An 11,901-nucleotide genomic window follows, 5' to 3' on the forward strand; every position below is an offset into this window, starting at 1 on the left:
CACGTGCACCCATGCACTGTGGTACACGGTGACAAACTGGCTCATCAACATTGTAAGAATCATGTACAAAAGTAGTACCTTTTCGGATTTTTTGTCGTATGTTGTGACCCCTTTGTGAGCCCCAATCCGAGACATGTTAGGCACGAGCTACGTAAGTCAGTCTCCTAGCCATAGAGGTCAGTGTCAGGACAATCCTCTAAACCCACTATGGAGAATTCAACAAGTGTTTATCATATAGGTGCATGTAAAGGTCAACCATTGCAGTAGGATGCATTGTAGACATTCAGTTGCGCTCCATGTAGAAGGGGCCAACCCTAAGGCCAGCCCCAAGGCAGTCCCAAAGATGCGCAAGCCTTGCAAGGGGTGGCCAACACCCCTAGCCATGCATATAGGACCAGTCAACAACCTATTGGGGGGCTAAGAAGCAGTCGGCCAGGTCATGCAACAAGCCGACCAGCATTAAATACTAGTCGTGAGCTTTTCTTGCAGGCCGACAGCATCCTCGAGCAACCAACCAGCACCCAGTAGCCATATAAAAAGGCAAGAACTGTTCAATCAGCAGGTAAAATCAGAGATTATCAAGCAAAGTCAAGCATGTATGCTTAGGCTCCAACCTTTGCATACCGCCACTCTTGTGCTTTCAGCCCAAGGCAAAGAAGCTCGGTCTCTTCAGGAGTATTCAGCACACCAATCCTCAGTCTCGGCCCGGTGTACTCTCTCGAAGATAGCTTCACAATTGCCTATAACTTATGAATAGTTCTCCCCACATTTGCATGTGGTAAGGCACTCCTTGCTTCTTTCTTTCAGGGGATTGTTCAAGGTTTGACGACAAAGACTGCCCAATCAGCTCTTGTTTTGAGGCCCACCTTGCCTTGAGACATCTTAGAGATTTGCAGCACCCTGCAAATCTAGGATTAGTGAAACCACGTTCACCACCCATAGGAGATAACAGACCCTAGAGATGGCACCAACCACAAGGCAGACACGCATCATGGGCATGTTCCATGTGGCATGGACAAATGGGGGGCTTACCATTGTAGCCCTCAAAAGATAAGTTTCTCTGCCACCTTTGTAAATCCGGTTGCTTTGACTGAGTGAGTTGGCAGCATTATGTGGCTTCGCAGAGATTTTCCAAATCCACTGTGTAACGGTTACGTATGCACTTTATATTTCATTTCTTTGTGACTTAGGTCATCTATGTTTTTGGCCTCTCTCTCTCTCTCTCTCTCTCTCTCTCTCTCTCTCTCTCTCACACACACACATTTTTTCAAAGCTAATTTAGATGGGTATAGACATACATACAAAAATAAACATTCACATGCATACCTACACACATACATGCACTTCATCAACTCTAATTCTATGATCGCTTAACTTTGATAAAGGGATTAAACAGAGTTGATTGCATACCGGTGAACCTCTGCAAGCTTTTGCTCGCAAATTGACGAGAACTTATTGAGAAATTGGACTGTGTGGATGATGTACACGTTCGCCTGTGGACCCTTCCACCTCAGCAACAGGACAGGACTTGACATTTAAAAAACGCTAAATCAAGCACAGAAGAATTTGACTTACAAGGAAGAGAGGCCTTTGATCTGCCAAGGGCTCGCTATCGAAATCGAAATCCATGGAGGCTTCGATATCCATAGACCTGTTTCACACACTCGCGTGATGCTGGAACTCCCGTATGGTAAGGCCATATAAGAACACTCTTCGATCACTCCATCGTCCCTCCCGCTACATCAGCTACTTGTGCTCGGCATCTCACTTTTCACAGCCGCTGGAGGATTTGGAGGGGTAACACGTTTTCATCGCTTTGGTGGTTGCCCACCACCCGATGCGTGGGAATAGCCTCTTAGGGACTTGGGAGGGATATTTTGAAAAGCAAAAAGCAATCAGAGATAGAAAAACAGGGTCGTGAAGAAAGCTACTAGATCAAGTGTCAAGGAAGCTAGCTTTGATACCAATGGTTGGAATTAGGGTTAGGGTTGCAACAATGCACACACACAAGATAGAGAAGCTTGAGAGCATACAAACTCACTAGATTACAATGAACAAATGTATGCCAGATACAAAAGAAAATGAGTAGATAAGAGGGTGTACATATGCACGGAAAAAAAACCTCCTACTGAGGGAAAAAGTGCCCTAGCGGTCTTAAGTGTGTTCACACACATCACTACCATATAATGCTACAACAATCTCATTTAACAAATATATTTATTACTAAAAAAATCTCAAAAATCATGGTGATGATTGCTTTATGAAACAAACTAATAAAGACAGTTTCACTTACAATATTGTAATAAAGATTTCACTCAAAACAACATATAATTTTACCACCTTGGTTTTGGATCTTAATTTCCTTGGCTTTGGATCTTACTTTTACTTCACATAATTAAGAAGATTTTTACATATGTTTCCTTTCTCCTTTCTGTGAGAACATAAAAAGGCTACTTGATTGATAATGGCATTGTAAGAATGCTCTATAGGTATCCTCTCTCTTCCATTCAATCCATAGTTCTTTCAACTCCAGTTGATGAAGAAAATCGTTGGATTCCTTTTAATATTGTAAAAGGAATTTGGGTTCTCTTAACAAGCTAGAAAATGAAGAAAATATGTTCTTGTAGTAGTGAGTTTATTACTAGTTGGACAGGTGTGAAAGATTTTTTTGTGTGTTCTAATAACCTCTGCTAACTCGATCATGTTAAAATCTCCACCCATACCCCAACAGTCAGCCTGAGGGAGGGATTGACGGATTGTGCTCCACAAAGTGGCTCTACCTACAACAGCGTTCGGGGCATAAACATTGAGGAAGCCCACATTGTTCTCTCCAATCCTAATGGTAACCCACTGAGCTCTCGCCCAGTGAGACTGACACCTAAGTCAACCACTCTCGGCAAGAGCTACTTACTAACAAAACTATGTAACCTTCCTGTCCTCTAAAACCATTTGTTTTAGGGTCTTATGGGTGGATTTTTCCCATAATGGCCTTACTTCTTGGGTACTTTGCAAGTTCATGGTTCATAGCATCGTGCATGCACGTGGTGCTCATCATGTGGAGGGATGTGATTTCTTGCATTTTGGAAGTATATCCATGGTAGCAAGGATGTGCATCAAGTTCCTAGAGTCTTCCGGCTCTTGGTAGAGGTGCAAATTCCATGCTATCCCTTTCTTTTTCCTCCCAACAGTTATTTGTGTCATGTTTAGCGTAAGTGTACTAATGTAGACCTAGTAGTAGTCAGCTGAATCTTCTGCCAAGGGTTCCCCACTCATTGGATGGATCTTCCAAGTGCGTAGGCTCACCTTTAGCATTTAGTCTTTTTTTCGAATGTAGATGTGATCCGTGTTGTAATCATGGATCGTCCTGATTTCTTTCATGAAGGGCCTTGGAAGTACTCACACGAGTACTCATCACCATCCCCTTCTTGACCATACATTTAGCTATTTGATGAGGTCCAACGTAGTGATAGCATTGCATAGGTGGTCGTTTAGACATACTGTTCAAGTCTCGTCCCCCTCCCCCTGCGGTGTTGCGTTTGTTAGGTATATGGGGTATATGTACTCACCCTCCATCATGTGTAATGACTCAAGATTTGTGGGGGTGGGATGCTTAGCTCAGGGCGTTTGAAGATGGTGTTGGTAGCCTCTCCCTCCTCACCTTTTTCAAAAAAATTTATTAAGGTCAAGTGGTGAATGTGAGTCACTCGAGGTTAGAATGGTTGTGGTGGAAGGATTGGAGCTAGCAAGGGTACTTCTGGTACCCTAAGGATTCCTCATTGGACCACTTCATGGGCCAGGTTCAAGGGCATTATGTTGTGTTGGTGCTAATAAAGCTAGAATTATCCTTGGATTAGGTGGCAAGGCCTTGCTTGAGCTGCTCTTTGGTGGTAGCAGTTTGATGTTTCATGATTGCCTCATCTTTGGCACAATAAGTAGAGTAGAGAGTGGGTTTGGGTATCAAATGTGGACATTCCGTACTAGTGTGGATGTGGACGTTCTGTACTAGTGGGGTTTGCTCGACAAATGGAGCACCACACTAATTGTCTCTTCGAGTAAAGATGAGGTTTCCTAACTTGGTCATGGCTTTGGCGTACTCTCCATTGTTGGGTAATTTGTTGCATTAATGTAGCTACTAGGTGCTCCACTTGTTGGGTAGTTTGTTGCATTAATGCGGCTACTAGGTGCTCCACTTTTTGGGTAATTTGTTGTATTTAATGCAGCTGCTAGGTGCTTCACTTGCTATCCTATAATTAAAGAGGATTCCTTTACCTTTCCTTCTAATTTTTTGCTTGTAAAATTTTAAGGAAGCTTTAGAAGTGCCCTCATGCAATTGTTGGGAACGAGTTTCCTTGAAATTGTCTTCAAAATCCATGGTGCTTCTGTAGCATCACTCAAAGGAGGTATGTCCAAGAGCATATAGGGAATTATATAGGGCTACAACTTCAATTCCCTCTAGGAATCAACTGATCAGTCTTTCATCAAAGAAATTGTCCTTATTGTCAGCAAGAGTGAAGATATCTCACTCGGTTGATATAGTCCCAGATGGATTCTCCCTCTTGCTTCACATTATACAAGTGTTCAATCGGACTCCATCTAGTTCCCTGTCTTGAGTATCCTAATTTGAAGGCTTATTTCAAGTCGTCAAAGGTAGCCTTGTCTTCTATTTTTAGTGATCAAAACCACTCTTTCGCTTTTCCATTGAGGGTGAGGCCAAAGGCACTCACCTTAACCTGGTCTTACACATGGCCAAATGCCTCACAGATCTGGTTAAAAATCATCTCCAAATGAGGTATAGGATCTCATAACCCATCAAACTTAGTGATGAGTTTGGAGATATGGTAAATTTTATTCCTTTCTAGACTTGGCCATTGCACTAGCTACTGGTGGTATAATTCTTGAAGCTCCCCCCTCCCTATTTCCATGGCTATGCTCAACATTTCAGGTGTCAATCCTACCATAGCCAGGGTTGATGCAGGTGGAGGTACGATGGATGGGGAAGCGAGCCCTTGAGGAGGATAGTTTCCTATCTATGGACCATGCCTCAGTGGTGGTGGGCCAGTGTGCACTTTATAAGGATCCATATGGTACCCGGGATACACCCCACGAGGTGGGTAGTGACTGTACATGGGTGCCATGTGTTGGTTGGAGAGTTTAGGTGGACTCTTTCTCTTTGGTAGAAGGTGTCTACTAGGCCTTGATGAACTAGTTCTTGACCTAGGCTTGGCACTAGTCTACGATCTTGAAATGAATCTACCAATACGGCGATCGACATGGCTCCCCAGGCTATTGGATCGGTTTGAATTAGATTATGTGCGCCCTGTCCCCCACCTTCGGTCTTGAATCCAGCGGGGGGTGTGATAGTTCTCTTAGGTTAACAATATATGCTTGTTTCCTTAGGAAGAGGTTCTTTTGATCATGTGCTTCTGAGGATGAATTTTTTAATCTTGAGGCAAGACTCCTTTGTGAATGTGTAGGAGATCATGAGGCTTACTCAAGCCAATGGTTTGTCCATACATTGGGCAGCCAATCCTCCTATCGCTTAGTTGGGGGTGTTTTGTCCCATGCTTGTGTGTTCTTCACTTTCACTGGTGCTATAAAAAACCAACATTGTTTGACTCCACATGATGTTAACCGAAGGGTCAGATCTAGCAAGCGATTGTGTGTAGGAGAGTTCAATGTCGTCAACTAATAAGGGGTTGTTTTGCACCAATTTCATTCAGCGTAGGTGCATGAATGTGTAGAGTGATGGTGTCGAGTCACACTCTGGAACATGGAAATTTCTACCCTCTGGAAGTTAGGAACAACCGTTCATTCACGGAGGAGACAAACGTTCACCTAATGTGGGTATGGGTGTGGCTTACCTGGAGACAATTCATTGTCAAGGTACAATTGTGGGATAGATATAGGTACAAGCATTCATGCATCAAAAAGGTGTGACCGTGGCTAGATAGAAGAATGAGCGTTCTTCTATAGAGGAACATTCGTTTAATTTCAAGAAGGTAAGGCCGTTCACTCATGGAGGAACAGACGTTTGTCTATGAAGGTACGGCGGATGTTCACTCACAGACTAACAGGTAGGTGTCTTACATACACCAAAACGGTGTATCTTCTGACAACTACCTCCAAATATTCTCCTAATAGAGTTAGTTGCACCATATTTATACTCTTTTAATGAACATTTATGCTCTTTTAATGCCCATTACTCTCATTTATGAGAAATATTAAGAGAGGTTCTCCAATTGGAAGTGAACGAGCGTGGTTAAAGAAGGTACAATTGTACCTCTATGAAGTGAACAGCCATTCACTTCTTAGAGATGCAACCCGATAATGAGCTGCGCCCAATTTTTTCTTGGTTTTTCCTTGATTTCTCTCCCTTAGTGATGATTTTTTAGGGTTTTCTTTTTATGTATAGCTTAGGCTAGTCCTAAGCTACCTAATGATGCAAGGAATGCCTAGTTTAACATAATGACCTATGATTAATGGTGTGATTAAGCTAACATGTAGTTTTTCTAACTACTTGAAGAAAAAACCAAAAATCAATGGAATCAAGAGAAAAATTAGGGCACTTACTCGTGGCTTCCACTTTTGGTATAGCCTCTGAAGCTCCTATTTCTCCCAATGCTCCATTGTAACTCCATTGTAGAAAGAAAAGAAAAAAGAAAAATAACACAAATCAAACAAGCAACTCATACCAAACTCCTATAACTGGTGGATTTGCATTCCATTCGAGCAAGGCAAGACTAGCTTAGGAAGAGATTATGAAGTACCCTAAGCTAAGTTCTATCTTGGATAGCGGCGCCAAACATGTTCACCCTAAATGAACATTCTCCTTGCATGAGAGAGGAAGAAGAGAAGAGAGAAGAAGCAAGGGTTGGTTCAAGAACATGTATTTAGCCCAACCTTAAGTGGGTTAACTCCTCAATGTGAAGCCACTAGGGGCTCACTCCACCACCACTTGTGTCACTCAAGTGGAGCGTTCCTTGAGCTAGGTAGGGAGAAATGAGAGAAGGATCTATGGAGAGCTCTACTCCTATCTCAATGCCTTTATGTGTGTAAGAGAGAGAGAGAGAGAGAGAGAGAGAGAGAGAGAGAGAGAGAGATAATAATAAGAAGAAGAAGAAGAAGAGGGAAGGAAGGAAGCATCACCTACAAGCACACACTCACAATTAAGCAAGCAAGCATGTATCAACACACAAGCTTACCAACATAGCCACAAAAGAGCAAGAGAGAAGAAGAAGAAGACTCAATTGTGATAATGGGCCTTTTCATATTTCATAAGTCACTTATATACATGAGCTCTATTTTTACAATGGCCGGCTCCCCATTAAGAATTAGGGGCCCAAAACTGGTTCTCTAGCTCTCTATGTACACTTAGGCTTTGTTAGTCATGGGTTGACATTACACATGTTGTAAGCTTAGTCATCCCATATCTTTTTACATGAAGCTCTTACCATAGTTTGGCATAAAAATGAATTACATGAAGTGTAACCACACTTTGAGTAATATTAACCATTGTGGTAAACAAAATAATACCAAACAAAGCATTGGATGAGTTGGTATAGCCATACCTGATAGTTGTGTTGAATATGAGAAAGAGAGAAGCTGAAAATAGCTAATAAGGAAGTCACCAGATACTGATGATTGATTTTTTAGTTTGGTATAGCCATACCTGACTCTTGTGTTGACTCTGAGAAAGAGAGAAGTTGAAAATAGCTAATAAGGAAGTCACCAGATACTAATGATTGATTTGTCAATCTGCTAAAGTTGGATCGAATGATTAAAGTCTCTATAGTTGAAATGGATGTGTTGGATTGGGACGATTAAAGCTTGAAGTTGAATCGGACGTGTTGAATCGGGACAATTGAAGCCTGCAATTGAATCGGACGATTGAAGTCTTGGATCAGATAGTCTATAGTAGAATCAAGTAATTGAAGAACTCGAATCGCTTGATCAAAGAAGTTAAACCACCAATCAAAAAGTTGAATTGCCAATCAAAAGATCGAATCATATAATAAAAAAGGATTAATTAGGTGAAATGGTCCTGAATCACACGATTGAATCATAAATCCCATGATTTTTACAAAGGAATTGGCTGATTGTAAAAGTAGGATTGTCGATCGAACTGGTGTGTAAATTAAGCGATTGTAAACCTGGTCGATGATACAAAAGTTGGATCACCAATCAAACTGAACTTGAATCACATGATTGAAAGATTTATCTGCATGTGTCAGTAAGTTATCCTCCATGTGTTAGCTCATGGGAGAAGTGGTGCCTTGACGGAGCAATTGATAGAGATGATGGTAGTGCCATTGACAGAATGCGATGGCATTCCACATTATGGATAACTGTAGTGATGACTTGATAAATCCGATTGCTAGCAAGGTGGATGACTTGATAAATCCGATTGCTAGCAAGGTGGATGAGCTCAAAAAGAGCCTCATTGGATAGAGTCGACTATAGCAAATAGTGTCAAAGATGCCATTGGAGATGTTGTTGAAGTCAACTACAAGTTATGTGAGCCTACTACTACAAGAAGAAGGGGTCGTTGTTTGGAGACAACGAGTGAAGCTAAGGCTCAAAAGCCTTGTTAGTTTGTGAAGATGATAGACATGATTGCCTCCTTCAAGCTACAGTTGGAAACAAGACCAAGAAGCTACACAATTCTGATTGTTGCTTTAATGCTCCAAAGGCTTGCAAACAAAGCTTTAATAGAATCTTGAAAATCATCAAAGCTCTAACAAGAAGCAAACACCACAGCCCCACAAGAAAACCTCCAAATATCTGATACAACTGCTCACAATGGATCTAAACTCACACACACAAGGCTTGCAAGAAAGCTTCAATATAATCTTGAAAAGAATTAAATCTCTAACAAGAAGCAAACACCAGAGCCCACAAGAAAACCTCCAAATATCTGATACAACTGCTCACAATGGAGCTAAACTCACACATATAATGATCAATGAGAAGAACACAAGGGTTTAGAGTGTGAGAGAGAATGGCTAGCTAAAAGGAGAGAGAAATGAATCTCTCTACTAAGTACATAGGAGAAAGTACAAGTGAGCACCAACCCTAAACAATGGATGAGGTTGCTTTTATACTAGCTAACCCCAAGATGTCCGTTCACACTTGGATGGCCATGGGGAAAACCTGGTGAGACAAAATTGCCCATGGAATCAGTACATGGTGTCAGTGTAGTACTATCATAAATTGAAGCAGCCTGATTGTGAGAACCATCATTGTTTAGGAACAAATCAAGGGTGGATATTTCATTGAATGGATGTGAAGAATGCCTTTCTCAATGGTTACTTGAAGGAAGAGGTTTACGTGGAACAAACACAAGGATACAAAGATCTACATCATCCAACATATGTGTCCAAGTTCAAGAAAGATTTATATGGATTAAAGAAAGAACCTCAAGCATGGTTTGACAGATTCTCAAATTATTTGAGAAATATTGGCTTCAACAACAGTTATGTGGATCCTTCACTCTTTATGAAGATACAAAGAAACAATGTTATAATTTTAGTGCTTAACGTCGATGATCTTGTTTTGGCAAGGAATGATGAAGAAGAGAATGCAAAAACAAAAGCACAACTTTGTACAGAATTCAACATGAAGGACTTGGGAGAGTTAAGATATTTTCATAGAGTGGAAATAATCAAAAAGGTGGAAAAACCTATGTACTTTCACAAAGAAAGTATGTCATGGACACGTTGGAACAATATGGTTTGATAAACCTATAGCAATACCATTGGAGGTGAATATGAAGTTTGAAGTAGATAACGGATCAATATTTGAAGATGAAACCTTATATAGACTACTTGTGGAAAAAATGATTTATCTCACAATTACAAGGCCAAATATTGCTAATATAGCTGGAGTTGTAAGCCAATTTATGCAAAGCCCAAGGAAACCTCACATGGATGCACTAAGAAGAATCTTGAGATATGGTCAAAAGTACGGTGAATCTTGCCTATTGTTGGTGTGAAGGTGAGTTAAACCCCATACATATCAATGTGATGCAGATTGGGCACGTGATCCATCAATAAGGAGAAGCACCACATGCATTTGTTGCTCAATTGGGGAATGGTTTTTGTTTATTGGACATCAAAGAAACAACTTGCAATAGCCTTGACTACTACAAAAGCAGAGCATAGAGATTCATCATAAGCATCATCAAAGAAACAACTTGTAATAGCTTTGAGTACTACAAAAGTAGATTACAGAGCTTCAGCATAAGCATCATGTGAAGTTGCATGGATACAACAACTCTTAGCAAACTTGGAGATACCATTGAAAGAACCAGTACCTATATACAGTGACATAATGAGTTCCACTCATTTGGGAAAAAATCCGATGTTTCATGCTCATACAAAACACATTGAGGTACATTATCACTTTGTGAGAAAAAAAGTACTATTAGGACAAGTGGATCTAAGTTTTGTAAAGACTGAAATCAGATTGCAGATATTTTCACCAAAGCATTCGCACCAAGAAAGAAATTTAAAAAATTTCAAAGACTACTTGGAGTTGAAGATACGAAAATCACCTCAACTTAAGTTTGAGCAGAAGACTTAGTGTTGAAAGAGTGCAAGCACAAGGTGTTAAGAGCATAGGCATAGGAAGATACTCTTAAATAATATGGTTTTAAAAATAGCAAAAAATATGTTTGAACTTTTGTGTTTCTACCATCAAGAAGAAGCCTTTGAAGTAGAGCCTCATGTAGAGAATATTCTTGTTCCTTATTCTTATTACTTCATTGGGGTTTCTTGGATTGGGTCCCCAACTCGAGAGAGATATTTTGATTGAGATCCACAAAAGGCTGGAACATAGGTTGAATAGGAGCGGACTAGGGGGTCTCCAAAGGAGGGAACCCCTGTTGTCCTTGGAGAGGTTAATTATCCAAAGGGGTATGGTCCTGCAAACCTTGGGGGAGATTGGGGGTAAAGGAGGGAGTCCCTACTATTGATGAGGGACACTTATATGTCAACTCGGCCTTTAAAAGAAAAAGGGGGTTAGGCTCCATATCCTCCCTAGCCACCATCATAAAGGATAGGGGGAATGTTCTGAGAGCACCTCTTATGAGACGGGCTTGCACCGCTCCAAAGTGGAGGGATGAAGGTTTATGGGCATAGACTTGGTTGAGAAAAAAAGCTATACTCGAGAGGGTTGAGTAAAAAGGTTGGGGGGGAGGGGTTAGGTGATGAGAACAAAGCTGTGGAGATGGGACATGTTGCATAGAAGGGAGAGAAAGAATGAATAAAGAGAGGATTGTTAAGGGCAGCACCTGTACTTGTGTCGTACCATAGCTATCACTTGTCATAAAAGTAATTGTTCCATTTAATATTATTTTATATATCATATATAATATAAATTACATTATATTAGTACATATGTTACTAAAATATGTAAATTTTTATATTTATAAATATTTATAAATACATTTTAGATTTTTATGAGGTGGAAGAATGTGTGTGTGTGTGTGTGTGCAGAGAGAGAGAGAGAGAGAGAGAGAGAGAGAGAGAGAGAGAGAGAGAGAGAGAGAATATCATGGAGATATGAAAGAAGAGAAAAAGAAGAGAAAAGAGGAGGAAAATATTTCTCATGTCCTAGGATTTGTAACTATTAAATGACTTGGGGCAATGGTTAGGTTTTTTCATCATTTTCTCCATTTCTAAAAAACTAGCTTAGGTTAGCTTAATATACTAAAGCTAGAAATTTTGGTTAAATGACCATAAAAACTAAAAAATATATGAAAATTTGGGTAAAAGAACCATAAAGACTAGAAAATATACTAGAAATTTGGGTAAAAGGACATAAAACTAAAAAATATGTGAATAAATTATTTAAAAATAAGACAAAAATAATTAAAATGCAAAAAATGCGAATTTAGTAAAG

The 11,901-nt window shown here is 40.3% G+C and overlaps 1 protein-coding gene across 3 annotated transcripts in view; it reads right to left on the reverse strand.

Annotated features, from left to right (window-relative positions):
* Nucleotides 1-2,040, reverse strand: part of LOC147624153 (uncharacterized) — a 32,259-nt gene extending 30,219 nt beyond the window's left edge. For 2 of the 3 annotated variants that reach the window (XM_086819082.1, XM_086819081.1), the window contains exons 1-2: nt 1,576-2,040; nt 1,411-1,493 (exon numbers count right to left, since the gene is read on the reverse strand). In XM_086819082.1, the coding sequence (XP_086675208.1) occupies nt 1,411-1,493; nt 1,576-1,647 (155 nt within the window). In that variant the 5' untranslated portion in view covers nt 1,648-2,040. The remainder of the gene's footprint in view (nt 1-1,410; nt 1,494-1,575) is intronic. The other variant, XM_086819080.1, reaches the window with a different exon arrangement.
* Between the last annotated feature and the right edge of the window lie 9,861 nt (nt 2,041-11,901).

This window comes from Cibotium barometz, chromosome 25, assembly GCF_041138505.1.
Source record: "Cibotium barometz isolate CiBa-2024 chromosome 25, ASM4113850v1, whole genome shotgun sequence".
Classification (NCBI taxonomy): Eukaryota; Viridiplantae; Streptophyta; class Polypodiopsida; order Cyatheales; family Cibotiaceae; genus Cibotium; species Cibotium barometz.